Below are 27,661 nucleotides of genomic sequence, written 5' to 3'. Positions count from 1 at the left end.
CAGCAAAGCTTTAGCAAAAGGGGGTCTTTAAATATTTAAGGTATGAGTACGATCACACATTGTTACTCTAAGAAGAGAGGGGAACAAAGAATACAAATTTTTCCCTTGGAAATCATTTACATTTCATTGCCGAGACTTGAGACTGATATCATTTGAGAGAGTTGAGTTTTTAGTAGCAAAAACAAATTCTAAGCCTTTTCTGCTGACTAAAAATACACAAAAATAAATAAAATGTTGTTATTCTGTCAGTGCTAATGTAGTTTTCATGCGTTTTTTAATGTTTGCAACCACATTAATAATTTGTGCGACAGAAATAAGCAAACAAACAACACGTGGTGAGCTATGGCGAGCTACTTCGGCCTCTTGTCAAAGTCAATTACAGCTCTCAGGTAATGACCCTATTTGCATTGTAAACCAGGCCCATGTGTGAGGGGGCTAATGGGGCCACTACCTGAGGAAATTAATTGAAAGTGACATTAGTTGAACTCCCCACTTTTTTTCTTTTTTTTTTTTCCTTGCACAGCTCTCTGAATGATCGTCTCATCTTATTTTAATGTCGTGCCACAAGTCTAAACAGGGAGGCCAAGTCTTTTTAAACTTTGACACAGAGGAGGGGGGAGAACAAAAAGATATTATGGTGCGCGAGAGCACAGCAATCAGTAAGCCTTTTCTTTGCACTTAAAGAAGTGTGCATAGGGAGGAGGTCAGGGTGGATGGCTGGGTTTGAAAAACGCTGGGACTTTGAAACAACAACAGTGTACCATGTTAAACTAAAAGTTAATGTTTTAACTATGATTTAAGATTATAACTTCTGGATTAAAAACCACAGACAATATCCCAATTATAATCTGTTACAACGCACAAGTAACCACATACCACAATGTGACAATGCATGTAATTTTCTGATTTGCTTAGGATGGAAAACTGCGCCCAGATGCTGACAGTTATTATATCTGAATGATTACCTTTAATGACTCGCAACACAATATTTTAAATGCAACAAAATGAATCACCCCGGTGCTAACAGTCAGGTAATGGTGGCTATTATGAATCCTATGGATTGACAAGAGGACCGAGGGGGAAAAAACATTTTCGCCAAAAAAGAATTGATGATCTAGCTAGATGGATGGGGAATAAATAGCAGTGCAACACATTACCATCACCCCCTCTTGTCCTGTTTAATTAGTCATATTATTCCTAATTATGATATGGTTATAATCTTATCAGTATACAACGCTCAGGTCTACCCCTGATATGAAAGTGAAGGAAGCAAAACACCATTAATGTTCCCATCTGTTTTTTCCTCATATAAAGCGACAGCAAAAGCCGTAATTTGTTCTCATGGCCGAGGGCAGGAGGACTTTCATTTTCTGAGTGAAAGAGTATCCCACCCAATTGAGCAGGAAGAAGGGATGAACGGATGGATGGATGGATAAATACACGGCTAGTCAGAGAAGGTGGCCGCGACCACGCACTAATTTATTGTAATATGGTAAAAAAAAAAAAAAAAATGACCTTGAGATCACAGAAGTGCTGAATTTCTCCCCAGACGGCAAACAGAAACAATGGAGCAGTCCTAATTGTGACATTACAATCCAGCACACAGCGAGCGATCAGAGGGGGATTGATTAGAGGAGTAGAAAGGTGGAAGACTTTGTGAAAAGGTCATTGCGCACTCTACCTGGAGTTTTTCAAATTTCCAGCCTTCCGCGTCCTCTGTAAATGTGGAATAAAGTGAAAAAAGAAAGAAAAAGTACAACTCCTGTGTGATTACAGACTTTGCGGACAGCGATATTTTCCCCAACGCATTAGTGAAATAAGATGGTAATTTCCTGGGGCCAGGGTGTATCCAGGCAGAAAATGATAAAAGGAAATAAAGATAGAATGGCAAGGGGAGTCTCTTCCTTTCTGCTCTGCCAGCGGAGGGGCTGACGTGGAGGTTAATTGAGGGGTTAACAGGGGGTGGTGTTGGCTGAAGGTCAGACTGCTGTTCCAGCCAGCAGGAGGTCCCTGCTCCCTGATGACCTGACTGAGTGTTGCTGGTCATGTTTTCATGTTAATGCTGATGCCGTTCCCAGGTTAGCACCCTCGCTAATAGAGAAAGGACCGGAGGAGGAGGAACGTGCAACATGTGAAAGGCAGACGAGAGAGGTTAAATATGTGGCCGTCACAAAACTTAGATGTTATGCTGCTGCTCTATCTAATAGAAAGAAGTAAACTCAAAATACAAAATGGAAGTTTGACATTAATTCTCTTAAGACTCCTGTGTATGTAGCCAAATGTAGTAATACACACAGTGATGGAAATGTCATGATTTTGAGTGGCTTCATTTTTGCCTTGGAGGGTACTGGTGTAGCCACCGAGAAATGGCTCAAGAAGTAATGGTGGGTTATAGAATGGCCCAGTCAGGAGACAAAAAAAAAAAAACCTAGAGCTGAATCCTGTACGTACAAGAAACCCCTTAACAGATTTTGTAGCTGAAGGAATTTAGCACGGAAGAGTGGTCCAAAATTTCAGCAAACGGAAATCAGAAACTTGAGGACCTTTAGGCACACTGCTGAAAAGTTGACAGAAGCGAAGAGAAGCCTGTCTCATTGCACAACAGGAACATGAAATGATGCACACAATAACAGCATAAAACAATCTGTTTTTGGTAGTGTTTTATTTTAAAAAATTGTTCTCTGTAAGATTTACGATAATGTACAAAACTGACAAATCGAGCCGATAAATCCAATTTAAGCTGAAGATGAAAATGAAAATGAGAAGGACTGAGTGCAAGGCACAGCATGAACAGTACTGCATAAGACAACTACTATTTTCCATATACTTTTTCTTTTAGATAAATTCTTCACATTATCTACATAGTGTTTTCTTGACACTCTTTAGCCCGTAACAAACTTGTGGCTTGAGTTCATAATAAACATGAAAATGAGGTTTACTTTCTGCACATTATCTGCTGAAGAGGTGCCTATCCAACCTCCTCATACAACTAACAGTGCGCCATTAAGACGGGCTGTACATGACAGCGCATTATCTTTGACGGCGTTAGGAAGGGACGTTTTTTGTTACCATTTAGTAAGCAGTGCTAATGAGGGCCAGCATTAAGTATCATCACTTAAACAACATCAAAGCGGATCTCCAAGACAAGAAAATGACTCCGCTGGTGATTCACCATAAACTCATCGAGAGATACACAGAATTAAGAAGCAGAAAAAAAGGAGAAGAAAACTGCCTTTACCCTGCATTAGTTTACCATTTCAACATGACAGTCCATGATTCCTTTTTTGTATTGGGAGTCACTGGGCTCGAATCCCAAAAGCCGCTTATATGGCAAGTAGGGTCACCATTTTTTAATTCCTTATCACAGGCCTCATGAACAGAGTGCAGTTCAACAAGTCATCCTCGCACAGTGAGTGCTGTATGTGAAATAGCATCACAGAAAAAAAAGACTTGTACCATATGCAGCAGACAAAGCCTAATCATTGATAGCCAACATTAGAAAGGGACTCTCATAGACATAAAGAGTGTGCACGTATCAATCTGATTTTGAGGCAGAATATTATACAGTGAGCTGGTCAAAACCTTTTTGTATCTGCACTATATTTCCAGTAACCCCAATGTTTCAAATACTTAACCAGGAGGAGTGAGATGAGATTGTTTTGTGGAATAATAATTTTGTAAACATTACAGCACTTATTCCAACAATTATGAGCTTATCAGCAATTTTGTGCAGTTATCTTAAAAGATCATTTCAATTACACACTTAAAGTAGAAAAGTAAAACCATTTTGTCCCTATAAAATCCTTTCCTTGATAATGTTCGCGTGACGTCCTGATTCAACTTTGATATTTCACCAGTTTCTCCTGTTCTACAGTAGATATGTCTAAATGGAAGTCTGTGTTCCAAAGTTACAGAGAGCAATAAAGAATGTATGACCTATCACATAAACCTTTTACAGTGTTGTACAATAACTACGACTGCAACTCAGCATCAAAAAACACAAAAGGTACTGAAAATGAAACCAGAGTAAATGTTGTTTTTTTTCTAGAAGGTATGCAACATGTCGTTCACAAAGTGACTAAATAGAAGCAAGATGAAACAATTAGACAGCATTCCTGATTTAACAATAAAATCTTTAAAGGCGGTCTGTGATAATACTTTTCCGAAACTGAGAGAATGCTTAAAATACACAGAAGATTTAACTGACGTGTTCATATATTTGGAGTTACTTCTAGCCCGCGCTGAGCTGGTTTTGATGGAGAAGCCCAGTGTCAAGATACATCTTTCAAAGCATGCATTACACAGCCACACCACACTCTTTAACACATACTGAAAAGTCAGACCTGCACAAACACATATTCCAACCATCACACACGCACACACGCACACATACACACATTCCCCTCCGTCTGTTGCTGAATTCAAAGTGACAGCAGCAGCAGTTTCCTTCTGTGTTTTCATCCAGGGTCCAGTTATCCCCAGCAGAGACACCCTGGTCCACACCGGCGTACTGCAGACCTCCCTATGTGGGGAAACAGATGCCGCAGCACTCCATACAGATTTCCAGGCAATCTGAGGACTCACAGCAGGCATCCATGATGCCACAGTCCATGTCACAGGGGCAGTTGCAGTCATCGCCCAGGTCATCGGCGCAGCAGCAGCAACAGCAAGCCTCTGATGTGCATGCGCCGCACGAGGCCTGAGCCACCACCATGTTGCAAAGCGTCAGGAACTCACAGAACAGGCAGGCCAGGATGCAGTGAACACAGCAGTCTGAGTCCAGGTCAAACCAGTCGGGGTGACAATTTGTGAAGTGAGATAAATATGTGAATAAAATGAAACAAATCAAAAAGAACAAAAACACAAATATGAACAACACAAATCCATAAAAAATTTAATAAATCAAAATAGTGCATTTACTAAATCTTATTTCCAGCCAAATAAATGAAAAGTATACAGTGAGTGTGTTAGTTGATGCATGCTTGACAAGCTGACAGGTTGAAAAGAGTGTGTAGTTAAAGAGTGATGGCAAACCGGGATGGGGGAAATAAGAAAATTCAAAGAAACGAATTCATCTCCTGCAGTTTTGATTAACAGACCGTTAAATAATTGTGGCATTATCATGCAAACTGCTAGGTTGATCAAACAACGATGATTAGCAAAGTCCTAGAGTCTCTCCCTGGCAAATAGGTGAATTAATGCTGGAAATGCTCACGCCTCTGATTAACCTCCTCACAGACCTTCTTTATGTGTCTGGTGCCAGGTTTCAGCTTGTTGTTTCGCAGCAATCGAGAGTTCCCCTTTAAGTTTCTAATGTGCCCATTAGTCATCATGAGTCTGGTTCTGAATGGCTGAATTAGTTATATGTTTCATTAACATGTTACAGTGCTGATGTGAATGAGCAATGAAATAGGACAGATATCCCAAATATACTCCTAAGTTTTGCTCAAATACTTTCACTGACGTCGTTTTTATCGCTACATTTTTAACCTGATCGAAGAAAAACAAATGGCTTTCTAAAGATGAATTCTGCAGATCACAGCAGAATCTAGATGCTCATTAGGTTACAGCAGCAAGAAACACATCCGCACCCGCTCACCTGAGAGCGGCTGCCCTAGAGTCACTGATGTTTTCCAGCATACTTAAAATTACCTACGCAAAAGCTGACATGCTTTTCTATTTCAAGCAGCACTATGACGTGTCTTGAGAGCAAAAGAGGAGCTGGACCGGAAAAGATAGCACGATATAAACAAAATCATGGCTTTGATTTCCCTTCTCACATGTGTGTTTATGAGAATCGTACGTCAGAGAGGGGAAAACAAGCGCTTTTGTAACTCGAACATCTTGTCTGCACTCAAGATTTGTGGAGTGAAAACCACCTTGTCAACCAGAGAGATTGTGTCTTGCAGTGTGAATTTGGCATGAACTGAAGTTAAAGTTGTTATTTCATAAAAGCTGAGGTCACTTTTTCCGAATAATAAAAAAGTTTAATTTGGAATACAACTCTTAAATGTGTTGCAGCCCTCACAAAAATGAATGCATTCAGTTTATGTTGTCTGTAATCGAGCTTCTCCACACCAGGTCTTCTGTTGTTGTATCCAAGTCAGTAAACCGTACTAAATATCCTTCGGTAAGTGAGCCTGGCATGCACTCCTGGCAGCTGTCTCCTTTTTGAACCAAGGCCAGGGCGGCGCCGCCGCTTTGGAGTGTTAAAAAGACATGATGTGGATGGATGCAGAAAAAATAGCATTACAAACAGGGCACATTTGCATAACTTTCATCAGCCCATCTTGAGTTGTCAGAAGGGGCTGTTACTGATTGGGTTAGCGAAGGAAGGAGAGTGTGGAGGACGGAATGGGAAGGCAAGCTGAGGGCCGTTGAATGCTCATGTTTGATTAATCAAAGTAGAGGGGATTTTTTTTTTCTTTTTCTAATTTTGCAGTGCTAAGGGCTGCAGAGCTGACCAGGAGCACTAACTGTGATACAAACAAGATAGGGAAGGGAACATGAAACGAGCAAGCGCGTGCCTACATGTGTGCGCCTGAAGTTTGAATGCATCTTATTATCCTTATCTGAGGCCATAACACTGGCAGTGATGGAAGATGCATGAGAATAAATCCTTCACTATTTAACATCATGAAGTGGATACGCCGTAAACTGCTATTGGGCAGACTGTGGATTTGTTTCATGCTGGCATAACAAAACTCATACCACATTCCACACTGGCATCCACTGTAGTGTACAGCCATCTACAAACTGCCAGTCAGTGCAATAAACACTGCTCGGCCACAGCTTCATGCACAAAACCTCAAAGTTCAGCCTAACAAACTCTGAAGGACCCAGAGGGTATAGCCATGCCAGCATTCAGAATGTAACAGCAGACTGTGAATATGATACAAACACAGTACATAGGCATTAAGCAGTGGCCAGCCTTCTCAGCTATTCACTTGGATGTATAATTCAACACCAGCGATTAGTCTGGATCTAACAGAAGCTAGAAAAGAGGAGGGGAAGGAGGGGGGGGGGTCGTATACAGTACACAAGAGAGCTGGACGCAAGGCACATCTCCATGAAAACAGAGACAGACAGACAGAAAGGCAGACAGAGACAGAGTGAAACCAACCAACAGACAGACAGAGCAGCATACACTGACAATGCTCCTGTTTAATGTCAGCCAGCGGAGATGAAGCCCAGGGTTTGCAGGGCCAAAAAACAGCGTCCGGCGCCTCTGAGGAAATAGTTTGAGACATCTGGAAAGCTAACATCAAAAAACGGGGAGCGGCATGACACAAAACAAGCTGGATGGGCCTCAGAGCAGCAAGCTGTGCAAAACATTCAAACTCACAAAGAGTGAGAGGGAGGGCAAGAAAGCTAAACAGGGAAAGATGAAGAGAGAGAGAGAGACTGATCAGACAAAGCCTTGGTGGCCATGGGAATGCACAGAAGGCACACATGGGTAAAGGGAGAAGAAGGATGCGGCCTGGGTACTGAAGGTCCACCTCATGCACTTAAAGCAGGTCTGTTTATAATGTATGACTGAGGGAAAAGTCAAAGCTAGAGCACTAGAGCTTACACAAAACACACACACACACACACACAAAAACACCTCTAGGTTCATAGCAAAGTAGAGGGCTTAAGATTCCGCTCCCGGCCTTGGCTCGAAATCTCTAAATGAGGCTAAAGCAGCTTTAAGACCTTAACTGATTACACACAATTAACAAAAACATAAACTGGATGACAAGAGCGCAGACAACACACCCTGCTGAACAAAAGCGGTGCAGTAAATGACTCCTCAGAAGCTGAGGTGTTATCACAGATTGGCTACGGTGCCAACGGCGTGTGCCAAGAATCACAGAGAGCAACAGAATCCCCAGAGCTAACTCCTGCTAGCTTACGCCTTTTATTTCCTATGTTCATGGGGCTGTTTAGGAGGCTAATTTCACAGGCAAACAGATTATGTTAATCCGTGTAAACATTCAAACACAACAGCTTGGCTGTTTTCCGGGGGGAAATAAATAGTTGAGAGCGAACATATTGATTCTGAGAGCTCTCGTGTCTGCAAATAAGCAACACTAAAGACATAATGAGACTTGTTGAGCAGCTGTTTTGTTTTTTTGCACTCCCTCTCTTCCGTTCTTTACCAATTAAGACGTAGAAAACATTATGTGTCTGGAATATCTCTGGTGAATGCATCCCACCTTTATCTGCGAGGCGTTGTGAATGCGTGTTTTGTTCATGTGCATTTTCATCCGATGCATATTTTAACTAGGGCATCATCAAATAGAGATCTGACTGCCCACTTTTCTCTTTTTCATTTCAACTTATATCTCAACCTGACCACTGTTAATCTTTAAATAAGACATATTATTTTCCATCCTCACCTTGGAGCAAAGACTCTCATAAAAACATGAAAAACATCAAAGGCCTTGGGCTGGATAAATAAGAAGGAATGTAAGAAATATTTGTAGGAAATATGCCAAAACTCTCATATTGTACGCTAAGGTAGCATAGAGAACACATGCAAGTCCACAAATACACGCACAGCCACAGAGTACAGTAGCTGGAGGAGGGAGGCGTCTGGGCCCTGTTAATGAGGGCCAGGGTGGTGCTGACGGGATGTACTGAGAACCAAAAAGGGCCCAGAGAGGTGTGAGGGGTCGTGAGGGGCCCGAAGAAGGCTGGTCACGACTTTTAATAGGCACCCTGTGCTCTCAGGCCTCGTTAGACGGTCACACCTATCTCCCCAATGGAAAAGGACCGGCCAACAACCTTCATTACTGGACTCACCTCAGCCTTGCACCTGACAAAGTGACGGCTTCCCTGCATGGCAAACCGACCCACTGACTTGTTGTTAAAGAAAATAAAAGCCACAGGGGCGAGATAAGATGTCATTTGCTTGACGGGAGTGATAAATATGAGAGGTCATGCTCTGCCATCATTAAAAGGTGAGAGAAGGTAAGAATTTATTATCAATATCTTCTAGGGTATTATTTCATGAGCGCCTCCTAAGAATAGTCCTGTTTTGTTTGATGGTGTTCTCATTTCACTGTGCGACTACAGACTAGGATTACATGATCAAGTATATTTGCCTGTAATCATCATTTAGTGAGACATGATATTTATGTTAAGAACTGCAATTTCAAGTTTGGTATAAAGCCATAAATGGATAGAAGTAGCACATACGTCATTATAATACGCAATGATGCAATTTGATTATTTTATGACCAACAAAAGGTGAGATGCAAAGACAGAAGGATGCCAGTAATAAAGCGTTAGATATGTTAGTATCGAGCGATATGCATAGGTCAATGCTTTCCTCTACTTGCCATCATTAATACCTCGTGTGTGGACACTCACCCTCTGGTAAAGGAGGTTTCTGGGACCCCGTAGAACTGCCTTTGCTGCGTCGGCTACTGTCGCTGTTGACTGACAAGCTGGACCTCAGTTTCCTCTGCATCCTCTGCGACACAGGCGTGGACGGTTGCTTCCTAGGCTGCTCTGTCATTGGCGCTGCTCCTCTTGTGCCAGGGCCTGACCCACCCATGCCGCTCGTGCTGATGCTGGCACCGCAGGAGCATGTCCGCGTGGCCTCGGACCCGACGGGGTGGATTCTGCTGCCGTTTCTCAGAGTGGGTGTGTCGGCGCTGCTGTGGAGAATGCCATTTTGGTCCTTGGCAGCATCTCCCTCAGTGGGCTCCGAGGGCACTGGCTTAGAGTCAGACTCAGACTGAGGTTGAGCTGGTGTGGAAAAAAAGGAAAAGGATATCATTTTTACTCTTGGGTAGTAAAAAGTTGGCTGTGAGGATTTGGGACAATTACTTAAATCGGCACTTATGGAGTGTTAAGTGATGAAATTTCCCATGAGTGTTACATCTAGCTGGCATTTATTCATCTGAAACACCTGCAAGCTACGGATTTTAATAAGAAACAGTCCAATGAAACGGAATATTGAAAGACAACAACTTGATTGCGCAATTTCTTTTGGTGACTGTAGAGGACAAAACATTTCCAAACAATAAGGTGCAATACATGGAAAAGTAAAGTAATGGTTTACTTTAATAACTTAGTGTCTTCTTTTATTAAAGACAAAGAGTTGTGGATTCCTTTCGCCCAACTTTATTTTAGCTGAAAGACAACTTTGTCTGCACTCTCTGCACTTCATATATTTTATTCACGTCTAAAGCAGCCTGTGATGTTCAGTTCTTACAAACCGAACACAGCCACAACAGAGACACACCATTCTCAGCTAAATCATTCTCAGCAAATCGTGCCACCGTTTCCCAACATGATAATATCGATCATATGGCAAACATTTCAACCTGGAATGACAGAGAGGAGCGGAGAGACATGGAAACCTTATATGTGACAGGATCACAAAAGGCAGTGCTGTAGGCAGACAGACATTTGTGGGAGCAGTACCTCGGTGAGTTAAGACAATGCGAGAGAAAGAGATTAATGCAGTAAAAAGAGAAAGACAGCCTGTGATAGTGTACATATACAAAATGGCTGCTGTCGGCAACAGTAATGATCTTCTCTCCTCTGAAAGCGCAGAGATGGCCTCAACTAGTTTTTCTAAGTGCATGTGTGACAGCCACAGAAAGTCAGGAGACAGCGACCTGTCTGATAAGAGAGAGGGGAAAGGATATGAGTGAGCAAAGGAGGTGGCATTTTACTGAGAGGAACACCTGCACATTCAGCTCTACTGGGACTTACTCCTGCATTACCTTTCCTCCACATCAGACACACCGTGCATGTGCACACGGTGCCAGATTTAGTGAATTATTCATCTCTTTTTAACTTTGTCTGTGTGAACCACACTTATTCATTTTTTTTTCCTATTTCATACCTTCTTTATATACATTAAAAATATAGCATCTTTACAACCAAATGTGAACTATGCCTTATTTAACAGCTTGCTGAAGTGTTCCACAGCTGTCCAAAAATCAACAAATTTTCCAAAGTGCATGCAAACATAGAACTTAATATGATGCCGGTAATTTCTTTCCATCTCTATTTTCTTTCTGTCAGCTCACCAACAAGTGCAATTACGGTTAACAAGAGAGCGAGAGAGTGTGGGAATCGGGCCTTTGCGCTTTTTAACAACACATCACCCTGGGAGAGGCCGGACGTGAATGTGGATGTAAAACAAAGCAATTAAATACACACACTGGGTTTTGCCTTCTCCTCATTCAGGCTTCTGCATGCTGCCTCAATAAACAAATATAGACTTTAGGGATCAGGATTCCATGCAATTTGAATTAGACAACTGGGTAGCACACGATAGAATTCATTATGCAGTGACTTAAGACCAGGTTGATGGATTTTCTTCTCTAAAAGACAAAAGCTTTGCAGTCTGCCCATGACAATGTGTGGAGAGACTAAAGCTCTCTAACAAGGAGACTCAGAGCGGGATGCATTTGTTGCTGTTCTTCAGTTTTACCCCTGACAGCTGTAACATCCCACATATTTCAGGTTTTAATAAATCTATTTGCTATTTCTTTAATTCAGTCTTGTCTGTTTTAAGGTTTGCAAACTATATAAACAGAAAACACCCAGTTGGGTTTAAAAACATCAACACAGTGGTCCTCACTGAGGTGGAGGATTTCATCTTACCAGGAAGATGTTGGAGAAGTTTCTTTAAAAATGAATTTGTAATCTGTATCAATGTAATACACATCAGAAAGTCACCTCAGAGGCTAACCATTACATGTATTGCACCTTTTCATTACTTTTCTGAGTCATTTAGGTCAAGTGGGTCATTAATTAATTGACTGTTTTAATCAACACGAATCACAAACCAGACTGCAAAAGCTACACCGTCTACAGGCTATGCTGTATCCCATTTTAATTAATAAATTGTTGAAAATTACACTTAGAGGTACTTCAGAAACAAATAGAAACTGAACTTGATCAAGAACTGTTGTGATATCTCTTGCAAAAAAAATATAAATTATACTGTTATTTTAATTCCTGTATATTCTGGATTAACTTTATTTACCTTCCACAAACCCTATTTTGTTTAAAACCAGACATCATTAGTTTAGTAAATCAAATTACAAATATTTGTAATGCTACATATGAACGTTAGCTGTGTAAATATCCAAAGTTAGCAAATCATCCATTAAGGCATACTTTTTTTTTTGTATCTTCTGCATCTTGCAATGTTGTTTCCTGCCGCTGTAACACCCTAATTTCCCCACGGGGATGAATAAAGTCTTATCTTATCTTATCTTGTCCTTGAGTTAAGAAGTGCATGCCATTTCATACCATGAGCATGAATAAACAATTGACACAGTCCATAACATTTGCCTTTTTCTACTTGGTGCACAAATCTAGAAAATGTCATGAAATATAATCAAACACAAAGTTCATTAATGGGGGACAGCCTGGCCTAAAAACAAACTCATTTGCAAATACTCATATAGAAAACAATACTGAGAGTGTGATGAAGTCAGTACATCGTGGTAAACTCCCGTCTAAAGGATGAGAGTTTCTTAACAAATCAATCGCCCACAGTATCTCACATAGTAACGGTCCTTTTTTTCCCCATTTAGTTTGAGCAAACTAGCCACATGGACACAAGGCGAAAGTAGACTGTGAGGCATAATTACCTTTCCTTTTGAGGAAGTCAAGCTTTCAATTTGCCAAAGCATAAATAGTTATTAAGAAACCACCACGTAAAAAGCAGAGTACATAAGCGGTGGCTCTGGGTTTGTGACACACTACAAAGCCCTAGAGACGGGTTCAAGTCTGAGCAGTAGTTCACTTCAGTGGCAGGTTCTTGGATCGTCTTTCCAGAGTCTTTATTTTTATCCTGATGAACATGGCGACTAAGATTAATGGACACAATGGAGTCATATTCATAATCATTGATCATAATAATGATGATACTGTCAAATATGGCAATGACAGACTTGTACAGTCACCATGAGACAAATGAAGAGATAATGGGAAAAAGCAGAAATACTGTAAGTCTGAATTGAGTCAGGGCATCGAAACTTTCTCTGTACATGCAGTACAATGAAAAAACATGTTTTGACTGCCTTCTTGGTTGTTAAGTATGTATTGTTAAGCTCAATAGTGTGAGTCATTCTTCATGTGTACATTTAACTGCATCCAACAGCCACTGGGCATCTTTTTTTCTTTTTTTTTCACATTGCGTTAGTTGAATTTTAAAAACTTCTTTGAGGGCTTCATTCAAGATTAGACTTCATTACTTCTGGGTAATATAATGCTGTAATGAAGTTTTTGATCATACAGCTGGATTCCACATCTGAGGATAAAACTGATTTATGCAAATATGAGCTGAGCCCTTTTTTTTTTTTTTTTTTTTTTTTTTTTAATAAATCCTCACAGAGCAACACAGACAAGCTGTGACTACATTGTTGCCATAACACAGCAGGAAACACAACCAGCACCACAATTTGATATGAACAAATCCAAACAAGTTTAAAAAATATGTACAAGTAAGTTGTGCAGTTGCCTCAAGCTTGAAGAGGAGGGTAGGTGTCCTAAGATAACCGAATGCACATAGCCTGACAGGTTGCATTAAAACACCTTGTTGTGGAGGAAGAATTGGACTCACACACACATCCATACACACACATGCACACTTCAAATTGGACTTGTAACTGCCCTATTTCTAGCGCATCAACAACTGTTGAGAGTGTACATTTGTAGTTGAATAAAACATGGTATTCCCCTACACACGCTGTCACACACATCACAGGGGAAACTAGGGGGTGAGTGGTTCTTGACTGTCTAAGCAGCATCCCAATTTGGTCCCAGCTACTAGTAGCTGACAGCCTCAAATATCTGGGGAGCATTTTTAAAAGGCCAGTGTTTGATGGATTCATGAAGAACACACAAATATAATTGCCATTTGTCACTGAGTCTTCAGTGGCTGCGCCACACAGGGACCGAGCAGGAGAGTGCCTGGAGAGAGCTGGAGCCGCACCAGAGCTGTGTGGGGGATCGCTCTGTATGTAAAACTGAGTATATAAACACCTCCATTTTTGTCACAGAAAATAGGTCCTACAGGAGTGAACTGGAAATTGCACCCAAAAGACAAGACGAAAGAAGAGGGGGAGTGTATATATAGGCCTACTGGATATCCCACACACACACACAGAGGCAGACCTACCAGGAAGAAATATGCATGCATGCATGTCAACTGAAACAAAGCTGTATAAACAAGGTTTCTAAAATAGTCGAGAACATGAAAATATAACGCAAAGGTCAAACAGGGCAGTATGGAGATTCTCATTTGCACATAGCTACATCAAGAGTCGCAGGTAAGGCACGGAGCGAATTGAACAATCACACAAGCTCCGTGTTTCTAAAGCTCAGTCCTTTTTAATATTAATGCCCCTGAGACAGGGAGAAACAGGGAAAAGAGAGACGATAGGTGTTTGCCCAGGCTTATTAGAATGCCCGTCACCGAAGAGCATACAGTTATTCAAATGTCAAATCATTCCCACCAAATAAACACCACAACCCAGATCTTGTATTCATCTCCTAATAGCCATTATTACACAATGCTATGAGTTTGTGAGTTAACACTGAATGGAATATGTGATCGGACGAGGCACCTTCAATTTTACCTACGAGCCCCAAAGAGAAATAGGCAGGCTACACCGTGGCAGTTAGCTCTGAAATGCTAATTCCGCTAAACAAGGCCAGTGTTTTGTTTATCTTTTTCTGCCTTGTATTAGAAAAACATGTATATTTTCTGCTCGACTGGCCATGTACCTGCATGATTGAAATGCTAATTTGTAAATGTGCAATGACCTAGCCAGACTCCTCTTACCACCACCACCCCCTCCTCTCGCTGCCAAAACAGCCTGAGGTATCATCTCTCCTCCTAACAAACAGCAGTGTGTGGAACAGCCCCTGCCTTTCAATCCAAAGGGATATATTTTCTCATTAGAAATTATACATCTTCCCTGACCATATTTATAGACGCAAAACCAGGGGAATTATACGGCAGAGAGAGTGAGGGGGACACAGCGAGAGAGAGAGGAAAATAGTACAATGAATGATATTACAAAGAGGCTCTGATTGAAATTTTCCTTGGGCATATCAAAGCCTCGTTTACCGTTTGACCTTCTAAACTCATGGACAAGGACTTTCTTTATTGTCTAGAAGGACGAGTAGGAAGGAAACAGACTCAAAGATCAACATCAAGTGTCCCATCACAACAACAACAAGCGAATAGTTGCCAGTAGTGGAGAATAAAAGCGAATTAGCAATCATCAAACTATAGTTTTATTAGAAAATGTGGCGTTAGGATGTGGGTGCCATGCAAAGTCAGCGGTCTTGTCTCAAGCGTTTACACAGAGTGGATGGCGACCTGACACAGGCTAACAGAAATGTCACTTGTTCCAACAGATACGAAAAAAAAAAAGTGACTCCGTACATCACACAGCAATCCTGGCCCTGTCAGTTCATGAGCGCAATGTTTTGTATTTATCCAAGATAAAATGGTGATGATGACGGCCGTTGAGGAAAAGCTAAATTACTTGCTCGGCTATTGGATCCTCATCAGCAAAAGTGACATGCTCTATATGTGTGTCTGTGTGTGTGTGTGTGTTACGGTAGCCTGCAACAGAACTCTATTAACTGTCTTCACCTGTCAAGGCTGATCATATTGCGTAGCATCTCATTTAAACTGAAAACGTCACATTTTTGCCTGTTTTTCTTTCCCATTCCAGGACAGTCGGTCGATATTGCTCAGCTAGTTTTCACTGGTCACACACTTTTTTTCCCCCCAACCCGTTTTAATTCTCTGTGACAGTCATTCAAATTTGGCTCCTCCAAACCTACTGAAAGGGAAGTGACACTTAGAGACATTGCTTAATATTATTTCCAACCCCCACCCACTCCTCTACCACCACCAACTCTACCCAACAAAAGAGAAGCAGGGTGTCAGGGATTTACTAATTTCAAATTTTGCTGCTGATTGAGTGGAAAAAATAACCCCCTCGGACCTTGTTCTGCTTAATTACATTTTACAGCAGCAATGGCATCTTGAAAGACAAGAGCTTGATTTGACGACATGAACCTCTCAGCATTGCAAGTGGTTAGGTGCGTGTGCTGGGAGGGAGAGGTGGTGATGGTGCTGTGGTGTGGTGTGGTGTGGTGTGGCAGGGGTTGACATCAATTATTCTTTGATTTCAAATTGAAACATTTTCACAGATTAATATGTTTGACTGCAATCTAAGTCGTTTAAACTACCAATGAGATGCCATACTCTCTTACACGGATCACGCTGAGCGAAAGTCATTCACAGCACCGCCCCTGAAGCTCCAGCCACAGAAGTCTGGTCTCCACTGTTGTGTGGAATTTGGCATGGTGCTAATTTGAGTGCTACTAATGCAGCAGAACGCTTCAAAACCTTACAAGCTGACTGCTGCCTAAGATACTAAACAGTGCCTACCTCTCCTCATTTCTGAGATGAATTTGTACGAGTCTGTTTCTGCATTAAGTTTTGTCAAATGCTTTTCATTCTCCTTCATCTGTTTCCTACCATCCAAGAGGGGAGAAAGAGTGTAGAATAAAGACAGGCGAATGCACGACTGCAGTGTCTTTAAAAAGCTGCTGCACATCTTGCACGGATTTAGACTTTACACGGCTAGCTACCGCAATTTCTAGAAAGATCAATTATGACGTGACTCAGAGCAGGCCTGAGGGAGCTGCCAGGCTTCATACTCCAAAAACGTGCTCCACCCTCTCCTCGCTGACGACTCAAAACAAAACCGAAGCAACAGAGCAGGAGTGAGAGAGAGGTGGAGAAGGGAGAGGGAAGGGGGGGAATTGGGGTATTTTCAGTTTCAGTTACATCGATGACTCAAATATTCCGCCGGCTTCAAATCTACTTGCTGAAGTAGAAGTTCCACAGGAAGCTTACTTGTTTGAAATTCAACGGCAGGCGCGCAGACACGCACATGCGCACACGTGTAGATGTACACACATATATAAAAAGGAAAGCACATGCAAAACAGCAGACATAGAGACAGGCCTGTACACCAAATACATTCTGTGTGCATCGATGGAAGATTCACAAAGATGGGGAATTCTGAAGTCAGAGGTGAAGATGCGCCTAAAAGCCAAAATACAGCAAAGGTCCATCTCTGGGTCAGAGAGGGGATAGGCAGTCTATCAAAATACCCCCACATCTAGTTCCTTTATTTGCTCAGTATCAATCTCAGCATTAACCCTCTGCTAATGGGACAGCTGTGGGTCAGCGCCTCACATCTTCAGGATGCCAATCAAGGCCTTAAGCTGAGAGATCAGCCTTTGGGACAGAGGTGCTCGTCTGCCTCTGAGTGGCTTTTAAAACACAGAGACGCCTGTATCGATTTTAGCTCTAGTCTGAAAGAGAAGAGGGGGGTGCGGTGGCCGTGCTTGTGTCAGCCGTGGCTGTCTGCGCGTCTGGACGGGAGCCAGCCCCCGGTCCCCGGTCACCCTCTGCTGATCAGGGGGCCTGACAGAATGACCTAGCAGAGAGCCACTGAACCTGCAAACACGAAGGGGGCAAGGAGTTGGAAGCTCGGGGGGTTCAGGGCTTGGGAGGGCAACATCAGCAGAGATCTCAGTAATAGAAAAGGGTTTTAACCTTAATGTTGGAGCCAAAACCCTGTTAGAGGCCAAGTAATCCCCCCTGCGCTGCTCTCATTTGAACTAGTTGATTTTTTTTCCCCCCTCACCCCTCTTTCACCGAGTGGCTTATGAGAGGCACTGACACCATCACATGTGGCACTGCTTAGCGAGGTGGTAAACATGACCATGCAGGTCAACTACCTTACCTGTACTAAAGAGGCAAAAAATAAATAAATAAATATGGTAGAACATATTCAGAAGCCCAAGTTTATTACATCTGTTTATATTATATGAAATATATTATTAAAAACTACTGTAATGCCATCATTTGACTGTAGCTGTGCAGTGATGGGAAATTACCATTAAGTAGCTCTGTGTTCGAGCACTGTACTGAAGCACAGGTTGCAGTATGTTAATTTATTTGCACTACATTTGATGGCATTGTTACTTCTTTGCATAAAACACAGAGTAGAAAATAATATTAAAAGTAGTTAAATGTTGCACCATCACCAGAAACTACAACATTAAACTGCTGCATCCCTTATGCATTTGTTTTATAATATGTACTTTCCTTTAAGGCACCATATTTTAATATTGTGGCATTGCTTTTTCCACTGATGTAAAAGATCCGAGTGCTTTATCCACCACTGCAAAGATCTGCTGCACAAGAACCATTTTGACACAAAGGTCATCTGGTGTTAAAACAACTTCCATTTTAAATATAGGAGGAAAGAAACACACTCTTCCCCCACAATCAAAGTCCATATACGTCGCCTTGTATCTAATGTGCACTTATAAGAGCGCAGTCCATGAATTGAGGTATGCATATCTAATCATTTGGCTCAAGTATTTTGAATATCTTCAAAAAAAATTAACGGTGAATAGTGTCGGGCACTTTGGGTAAAATATGCTAATTAACACACTTGAAATTTCCCATATGAAATCTATCTGCACCAAGACAATGAGAAAATAATTACAACAGAGGTAGAATTACAATGGCCATTTTAATCAACCCCTACACTAGCATTTCACCCTATTTATACAGTTTTTGATTCCATGACCCACTGGTAAGTAATCACTTGAAAATTACGGTTCAGTTTATAATAGGTCTTTGCTTTAGACACATTATTTCTGCAGAGACAGGGCTCCGAGGATTGCAGTAAAGATATGAATCTTGCATAACAACAATCACTGTGCAATTCATATAGCTTTAAAAAAAAAAACATTCTGAAAAAAGAAAGGTTAGAAAGTCTTAAAGTGTACTTTGGTAGACAGATGAGGAAAAGTGTGATAGTCTGAGAATACCGATTGAGCATCGGTGAAAATAAGGATGAAACAGCCCTTTGTTTCACCTTAGTCTACCTCTTCCAGCCGTCTAGTATCAAAAACTTTAATTTTGTGTCTATATCTCAGTAGCCGAATCTTTTCTGCAAACACAGGTGAACATGTGTGACACAATCCCGTTAAACAATCCCCTTAACTGCATTTATTAGGGGGTCACAATATTCACTTCAGAAAGGTCAATTCTGCGAACAGGTAATAACCTTGAAAGTGTGCCGCTAAAGAGCCGAATCAAAGATTCACACAAAGGCCAAACTAATGTCTTACTCTAAAAAAAAAAAAAAAAAAAAAAGAGTCATGTTATTTGACCTTCTTTCTCACTATAGAATTTCCCTGAGATAAAAAAAAAGAGAAAAAAACAGACCTGTTCTTCAGGAGCTAGTAAGGTCATCTTTATCAACCACAGAAGCATTAAAAAAGTATTTGACAATCTGGCGAATAATGTGATGATTAAACTCCTAAAACTGGGGCTGGGTGGCAGCAATTTATTTCCAGGCAGGGGCTGGAGAGGCGAGGCCCTGTTTGCAGGAGATATCAGCTGCTTGAAAACCCAGAACGGTCTCTTGAGGAATGTCTGTCTCCCCCAGAAGATTCTCCCTCCTCCCCGAGGACGCCAGAACCACAGAGGAACTGACAAAGACCTTAGAGGGAGGGCAGAATTGTACTTTTTTTTGTCTAACAAGCCACAGTGGTTGACAATCCCTGGAACAATAGTTTGAACCATGCGAAAATCTATCAAACTTTAGTTCATAACTTCTGTTTCAGTTTTTTCTCATATTTAATGATTCATTTTTGCAGTGTTTATTATACTTTTCTGCAAATGAATTCTGTGCTCCGTGGAGAACTCTGAAATTATTACAGGAAGTGTTGCCATGTTTACGTTCCTGTTTTAAGGGGGCCCGCTGATTAAATAGACCACTTGTCAAAACAATGTTATCACAACTGAAATAGGATCTGTGCTGTTATCATAACATTACAACTGGCTTCCTCTTGTTGTGAAAAGTCACAATCCGATCACCGTACACAGGCTTTAAATTGGACGGCAGGGGGAAAAAAAACAGCGAGGGCCGGGATGTAGGCAGGCAGATGATTTCTTATTGATTTCCTGTTTCTGTGGTGAAGAGGGCTCTCAATTACCCCTGCCAGCGAGCAGATTGGTCCCCTCGACAAAACAAAACCACAGCGAGACTGCGAGGGTATATGACATAAATAGGTTAACTTCTGCTGCCCTGAATGAATTTCCAACTTTGATTTAACCCCAAACAGACAAAATTTTCACATTTTAACTATTTTATGTCGCCTCAAAAGAACATATCTGCCCTGCTCTAAAATTTCCTTACCAATCTGTGTGTGTGTGTGTGTGCGTGTGTAGCAGAAAGAGCGTATGTATGTGTGGATGTTGGGGGGAGCAACATCAATTACAACGCAAAACTGTTGTCACAGGGGCTTATCTGCTGAGATGAAAGAAAGAAAAGCATGCCTCCCTCCAGAAGTGCAATACTCGGCACACCTGCCAAGCTAGAAAGACCTCTTGACAGAAAATCTTTTTTTTTAGCTCTTTTCCATGCTATTTCGGTAAACAAGCCGCTGGCAAGTCATTAAGCTTAATACCAAAAAAGGCAGAAAAAGGCACCCTGGAAAAGTTAACAACCTAAAAACAAAAGAACTGTTGTCAAGAACTCAAGAACACAATCCGCATTACTGCTCGGCACTTACATGGATGGAAGCAATCAGCTGTTATTAGCCCATGTTAACACATCTCACTCCTCATAGGAACAATGAAACATATAAAGTGCATAAAGCTTTTAGCCGTTCATTTTGTCAGCTGCAATCTATATCTTGGAACAAGAGTGCATCTAGGTGTAATTACATATGCTAATAATCAAGCAGTTCAATGCCTAATAATTGTTGCTGTGCTGCCACATTTGCATAAAACAATGTGATTAGCTCACGGTTACAATACAGGCTCACAAAGTTCCCACAAAAACTGATTGAAAAGATGGAGAAACAAAAGACAACTATACCTTTAAAATCTAAAACACGTGCGACTTGGTTTGATTGATTATTGGGAGGAAAAACCCACCCATGCAATGCTGTGAAGCTAATGACACTTCAATAGAAAAACGCCTCCGGCTGTTGGCAAGATTCTTCCCCATTAGGTAAATGTTTGGTTTTAGGTAAAAACTTTGTGGCTAAAATTCAATCAGTGTGTAAGGACGGCTGATGCCAGAACCACAGACAGGATTTCCCCTCTTCTAAAACACATGGCTGAGGGTTTGGAATGAGAAGTCAAAGTAGAGAAGAGAGCCAAGACTTGGTCAGTTTGGCAGAATAAGAGAGCGCTTGCCAAGTGAACTTGCAGATATCTTGATATTTGGACTGGAGCTAATATTTTGGTTGTCCAACTGACCCTGCCTCGTGCATGTACACTGCACAGCTGTCATAGCAACAACTGTAAAACATGTGAAATCAAAGCTATTTAAAAGTGAAATAAAGCACTGCACACTTAACTGCAGTTAAGCTCAGGCATCTGACGACGCAAACAAAATATGTTAATCACTTTCACTCTCTCCAATTAAACGGCTCATTGTTGTTTATCATTAAAAATAACACCAAGATGTCCCGCTGTCCGCCCACGGCTTTCCCATGTCGTTAAAACTTACTTCTTACAGGCTCGCGATAATTAGGCCTCTCTTCCGTCACGTGACTTTGTCCTTCGGCGGCTGGTTTCCTGGGAGACGACGTCCTTCCTGATGATTCACTGTCACAAGCATCTGGATTCAGAAGAATTAAATGTTAGATATGTTTGTAGAGAAAAAAACTCCTCCACACAAAGTTAAGCAACAAAATATGAGACTAACTCGATGATAAATTGATGTTATCTTATCACAAGCTCAACTTGAGTAAATTAATGTGTATCACGGCTTTTCCCCTGAAAACAGATGTACACTTCTGCTGTATGGCTAGCCACAGTGGACAAAATATCAGGGACAGCTGGATGAGACAGAGGTGCGGAGGCTGCTCAGGCTATTTAGCCAGAAAAAACAGGCCACTGGCAAACTGCATAACATGGTGGGGCGGTTCAGGTAAAGGCCTTGCCAGAGCTCTGGATCCCATTTTCTCTCCTTGCGCTCCCGGGTGTGCTCTACCTGCCAAGCTTCTTTTACTGCCATAAAGGCTGCATTCATCTAAATTGGAAAAAGTATGTGGGCAAAAAGTCTCGGCCTGATAGCTGCGCAAAGACACTAGAGACAGTTTCACTCATCTCCCTAAGCTGCGTCTTCTTCTTGACTTCTAGACTTGCTGACGCTTTGCTCATTGCACACTGCTGCTTTGTTCAGTAAATAAACCTTCCACAATGACTTTATTCACTGGTCCAGTACCAGATGCCTGCTCAAAGCCTAAAAGTTTTTCTGTACCATACGGCAGCTTGAGCCAGCTTTGCTGTGATCCTAAAGAAAAACTGGAGAAGAATGATTCAGAAAACCTAACAGTCATGTTTACCAACTCCTTCTGTTTGTAAGCAGTGATTGATGGATACATGTAGGCCAGAAACTCTAAACAGATATGGCACAGAGTGTCTCAGCTTGGAGCTGATGTATGGCAGCGGCACTGCTGTGTGATGCATCGCAGTATTTAGTGATCACCGTTTGAAATAAATTGGTCTATTCTCAGTACATCCACAGTCCCCAGAGAGGGGAAATCTAGTCTGAACTGCAAGTGCCTTTGAAGGTCCAGCAAAAATCCATTCACAATCCAGCAGCCCCTGTGATTGCTTACTTTGTCCTACTTTACTATTTTCTGACAGTGCCATAATGATGCTTGGTATAAATAGGATGGTTAACGGTTCATTGCTTGTTTGAAGAAAAATGAAAAAGGGGGCGTGGGAGGGGGTAAGCTTATTTTACATGTGATAATCTTTGGGGCAACTAGAAAGTTAATTAAAAACTATAATTGGCTGTGGTGGCTGTTAATAGTCACCAGGGCGTTTCTTCAGACTTTATTGAGGACGGAAAAAAAAAAAAAAAAAAAAAAAAGCACAAACACTATCAAGGCTTAACGCTGGAGCACAGATACTAATGCACATACGAAAAGTCACATGAATATAATTTAAAAAGACAAGATTGTCCCGAGCGCTGATAGGCACCAGTAATCAGACGATGCATTCACTGACTCATTTTCCATTTGCAATTTTTCTCTCATGTTTAACCGTAACAACCAAAAATGTGTTCTTGAAGTAAAGAGTCACTGTTGTAAATAGCTCATGCACAAGTGAGGACTTCATGTACACATTGAAAGGTAGGGATTTCTAAATGTTGTAGTGCTTAAATGAAGACTGCACTAAAATAAATAAACATATGAACATATTCATACTTTAAGGTTGTTTTTGCTCACTGGCACTTAGTGAAATATAAGTTACATTCATCCAAAGGTCCCATGGGAGCCTCACACCTCACTTTGGTAACCTAAATTTAACTTCCTTATCAACAGCTATTGAGTAATGGCCTCTCTTGTGTTCTCTTACCGTGTGAGGCTGACAGCAGGGGACTTGTCTCATGGCCTTTTCCTGGCCCTGCAGCCGGCCCATCCGGAGGAAGGACAGTCTCCTTGGACATGAGACAGTCGGCTTTTCGGGAAACACACAACAGCAGAAGAAGAAGAAGAAGAAGTTCCTCCCTTTCCTTTCCTCTCCTCAGCCCTCAGTGCTGTGAAAACCAATGTCTCATCATCAGCTTTAAGACTCAAACGCAAAACGGGTCATTACTCAACTTGAGAGTTTGTCCGCTTATTCACACAAACCGAGAACGTGACGTCGAGGTCCAGTAAAAACTTAGTGGAAATTTCCCTCCTCTCCATTTTTTACATAAACTCACCGAAACACTCTCCACACATGCAGCCCATTTGTCGTCACTTTTCTTTAACGAACACACACAAGTTAAAAAAAAAAAAAAGAGAGACGAGCGCTCGCTAAGTTGTTGTTTACAGCTAAAGCGGACATATTGTTTATGCGGAATAACTTACCTTTCAAACATGACAACTCCCTTTGCTTCAAATTTGACTCATTCCCATCCTTCCTTCCTTCCTCCAAACTTTTTTTCCCCCTCTTTCCGAGAGAGAGGGGTTGTGAAAAGACGAAGTGAAAGAGAAGAAAAACTTTTTTTTTCTTTCCGTAACTTTGTCCCAGTTTGTCCAGATGTTGTTGACGTGCAGAAAAAGTGGCAATAGTAATCCTCGCGACGCCTTCGACGCTCAGTGGCGGCAGTTTACCGAGGATAGTTGCGTCTAAAACATTTTCATCATATCCGGATTCCTGCAGTGCAGCCAGTGAAGCTTCTCTTCTCTCCCCCCTTTTCGCCTGCCTTGGCGGCAGGGAAGCGAACAAAGCCCTCCCTGAACATGTGTCCCCAAAAATAAAGTTAGTAAAAAATAAAAAACAATAATACAACACACTAGAGCTTTTAACTTTTGCGTAATGTGCTGAATGATATAATTTTTTTACAAAAAAATGTCTTCCTTTCGACTGTTAACACGATAATAATATAAAATAAGATAAAAATCTTAAACGTTGGCCTCCTTAGTACGTTTGCCCCGTAGTCATGGAGATGTTTTAATTGATATCACGTGATCGTACAATGTTTTCAATGGCAGCCATTTTGACTTGATATACCAACTAATATGCAGGTGTATTTATGAAGGCTTGATTCCATTTAGTGTGCCAGCAAGCCATAATAGCTAACCAGCTTGCTCAATAGTCTCATTTTCTCTAAGTGGAATGCAGCCACCTTTAACACACCTGTGCTTTTCTTAATGACAGGAATCAAAATGTCTGTTTGTTTTTAATGGATGACATTTTGTCAGTAAAAGCACAGACCGAACAAATCTCATTAATAATGAGTCCCATAAATAGAATGCGGCCGTCAATGCCACCTGTGCTTTTCTTACTGTGGCACACTTATACATTTTGTCCACCATAAAACCTCAGTTTGGAAGGTAGTTGGAGCTTATTTTGAGATATAAATATTTTAAAAAACCTTGTTATCTAAAGGAATCAATCAAAGCCATCAGTACCGTCCATTCATGGAGTCCCCAAATCCCCCAAGAATATGTAACATTGTTTTATCAGGTTGATACTTCATCACTTATTACTTACTTAACCGGAATGGACCATGTTTTTGACATGATGACACATCATTCATTCATTCATTCATTCATCTTCTGTACCTGCTTATTCCTGTTAAGGGTCGCGGGGGTCTGCTGGAGCCAATCCCAGCTGTCATTGGGCGAGAGGCGGGGGTACACTCTGGACAGGTCGCCAGTCCATCGCAGGGCCAACACAGAGAGACAGACAACCATTCACACTCACACTCACACCTACGGCCAATTTAGAATCACAATTAACCTAACCAGCATGTCTTTTGACAGTGGGAGGAAACTGGAGTACCCGGAGAGAACCCACGCAGACACAGGGAGAACATGCAAACTCCACACAGGCCCATGGATTCAAACCCGGGACCTTCTCGCTGTGAGGCATCAGTGCTAACCACCTCGGCACCGATGACAAATAATTTCTCTAAAGAATGTCACATTGTTACTACTCCTAAACCCAAGTGTCTGTTTCAACACCATCATTGAAGTTTTAGAACAGTTTGAAAGAAATCCAATGCAGGCAAGAGACAGATTTTCCTTGATGTTGATACGACATCAAACAAGGAGGTAAAGGCCCTTTCAGTAAAGCACAGCAGCCGGTGATAGGCTCTTATTTTACTTCACACAGCAGTGAACTTCATTGAAACCTCCACTGTTCAAAGAATTGTTGGAAATGTCGGATCATTGTCAATCTTAGCAATACCTGTGTCTGTGAAGAACATGAACTAAACTACTATAAAGTTAAAGTGCACGTGTTAAAAGTGAAAACCCGTAAATATACATCAGAACTATAATCTCAACAACTTTTACAGTGCCAACATTCTCTTTTATCTTTCTCCATTGCGGTTCATATGTAATTTACTTTAAATAACTGGCAACTGAGCCCCCATGTTGTGTCCTCTGTAGTCAGTGGGGTATTGTTAGTGCAGAGTCTTGCTGATTGCCATCATAGCCATTGAACCCTATTGGTAACAGTATAAGTGAGATTTAAGCCTCAGTAACATGAGAGTGTGGAGGTGATTGATGTGAAATATGCCCTCCCTCATTGACTGGATGAACTCCATTTTCTGCTCCTAATGCAGAAATCACTCCGGGTCCCCAGCATAATGATTTACGATGAATCTGTGTCAATGTTGAACTCGGCAAACCCCACGTAATCCATCTTGCAGATATACCTACCTACCCCGCCCCACCTTACCGGCTCTCGCCCGCCCGTCCCCTGCCTTCATGACGGTATGGTAAGGAACGAGTCTCTCTCTCTTTTTCTCTCTCTCCCTCTACGTCTGTAAGTGTTGAATCCATTACAGGGCTGATGTGTAATCACAGAGGACCTCTGTGCCCCCTCAGACTGTAATTACCTGGATACAGATACTCCCTCACTCCATCCCCTCGAGCAGCTCCAAACCAAGAACTCCGTTAACCAGCATGCAGTGCTTTCAGCTATCTGGGTGGCAAAGTGGAGATACAGTTGAGAGATGAGGCCTTGCGTGGAAAAAAATCACGGTTAAAATTGCATTTAAGTAATGGGATATTGACCTTGCAGTGTGTAATGGCCATAGTTCACCTCAGAGATTGAATCATGAACAGAGCAAAGTCTACACTCCAAGTCCCCCCGACCCCCACTCATATGGAAATCTTTCGAGGACTGTACATGCAACTTAACTGCACCGTGAAATCAACCCCTGTTGTCAGTCTTTGTCTCTCTTACATAGTGACACCCCTGTTGCTGCTGACAAACATTATCTTGTGTGTGATCATGTGCATAGTGTCATCCCCCACTCCCTCCCCTTCTCTCACTTTTTTTTTTTTCAAAATAAGTCAAAGTGGAGCTGGCTGTGTAGACACAGTGGGTTGTCACACTGTGTCAAGCGCTGGTGTCAGCATTGCATCTGTTGCAGTCACATCTCAGAAGACACAAGGAAGCGTCTCTCTGTTGACTTCATCTGTTTGTTTGGCAGCCTGCCTGATTGCCGGAGTGTGTAGTGGTGAAGGGAAGCAGCAGCGGCTCAGTCGGTGCACACGCCGCCGACAAGCATAATCCTCCTTCGCTGGGATAGAAGGGAATCTGGCCCCCAAACAAACACTGCAACTGCAAGCTCCCGTGTTTTTTTTTTATTATTATTATTTCTACCAGACTGCAGTAGACCAGGCATTGTCATAAATCTGTGTTGCTTATCTGGAATACATTTTACAAACAGAATAACAAATAATAAATTCCAGCGCAATACTTTGACATTTTGAGAAATATGATTATTAACTTTCTTGCAAAGAATAAGTTTCAAGAACCAGCTGCCAGTTAATTATACAATATTAAAAAACATCTGAATATGATGCGTTTCATTTCTCTAACCTGTGCAAAAACCAAAGCGTAACATAATAAAGTTGTGTGGACAGTACATTTTCTGTTTTGTGTACTTTGAAAAAAAAAAGCTTAATTAAACTCAACTGGACTTGTTGGGTTTCTTGAAGACGTTTAGCAACTCATCCAAGTAATCGTCTAATGAGAAATGGCCAGTGTTTGGGGGTGTACCAAGCCGATATCCGGACCAAGACTTCCTGTTCTGTGCACCAC

General features: G+C 41.6%; 1 protein-coding gene across 1 annotated transcript; it reads right to left on the bottom strand.

Moving 5' to 3' along the window:
- Positions 1-2,453: 2,453 nt before the first annotated feature.
- Positions 2,454-24,298, bottom strand: mdfic (MyoD family inhibitor domain containing). Its single transcript, XM_084573348.1, has 5 exons — positions 23,965-24,298; positions 23,468-23,648; positions 21,606-21,716; positions 9,358-9,738; positions 2,454-4,773 (listed from the first exon to the last, which is right to left on the bottom strand). The coding sequence occupies exons 2-5, from the start codon at positions 23,556-23,558 to the stop codon at positions 4,523-4,525; spliced, it is 834 nt and encodes a 277-aa protein (XP_084429474.1). The 5' UTR covers positions 23,559-23,648; positions 23,965-24,298; the 3' UTR covers positions 2,454-4,522.
- Between the last annotated feature and the right edge of the window lie 3,363 nt (positions 24,299-27,661).

The sequence above is a fragment of the Chelon labrosus genome, assembly GCF_963514085.1.
Source record: "Chelon labrosus genome assembly, chromosome: 23".
Classification (NCBI taxonomy): domain Eukaryota; kingdom Metazoa; phylum Chordata; class Actinopteri; order Mugiliformes; family Mugilidae; genus Chelon; species Chelon labrosus.
The sequence above is the reverse complement of the archived record's forward strand: the minus strand, read 5'-3'. Positions and strand labels throughout refer to the sequence as shown.

Excerpts from the sequence above, each read along its gene's own strand:
- mdfic (XM_084573348.1), bottom strand. The coding sequence starts at position 23,558 with ATGTCCAAGGAGACTGTCCTTCCTCCGGATGGGCCGGCTGCAGGGCCA. Across the intron at positions 21,717-23,467 it reads CCTGCTGTCAGCCTCACACG|ATGCTTGTGACAGTGAATCA; the intron begins GTAAGAGAACAC and ends TTCTGAATCCAG. Across the intron at positions 9,739-21,605 it reads TTATCGCGAGCCTGTAAGAA|CTCAACCTCAGTCTGAGTCT; the intron begins GTAAGTTTTAAC and ends TTTCCACACCAG.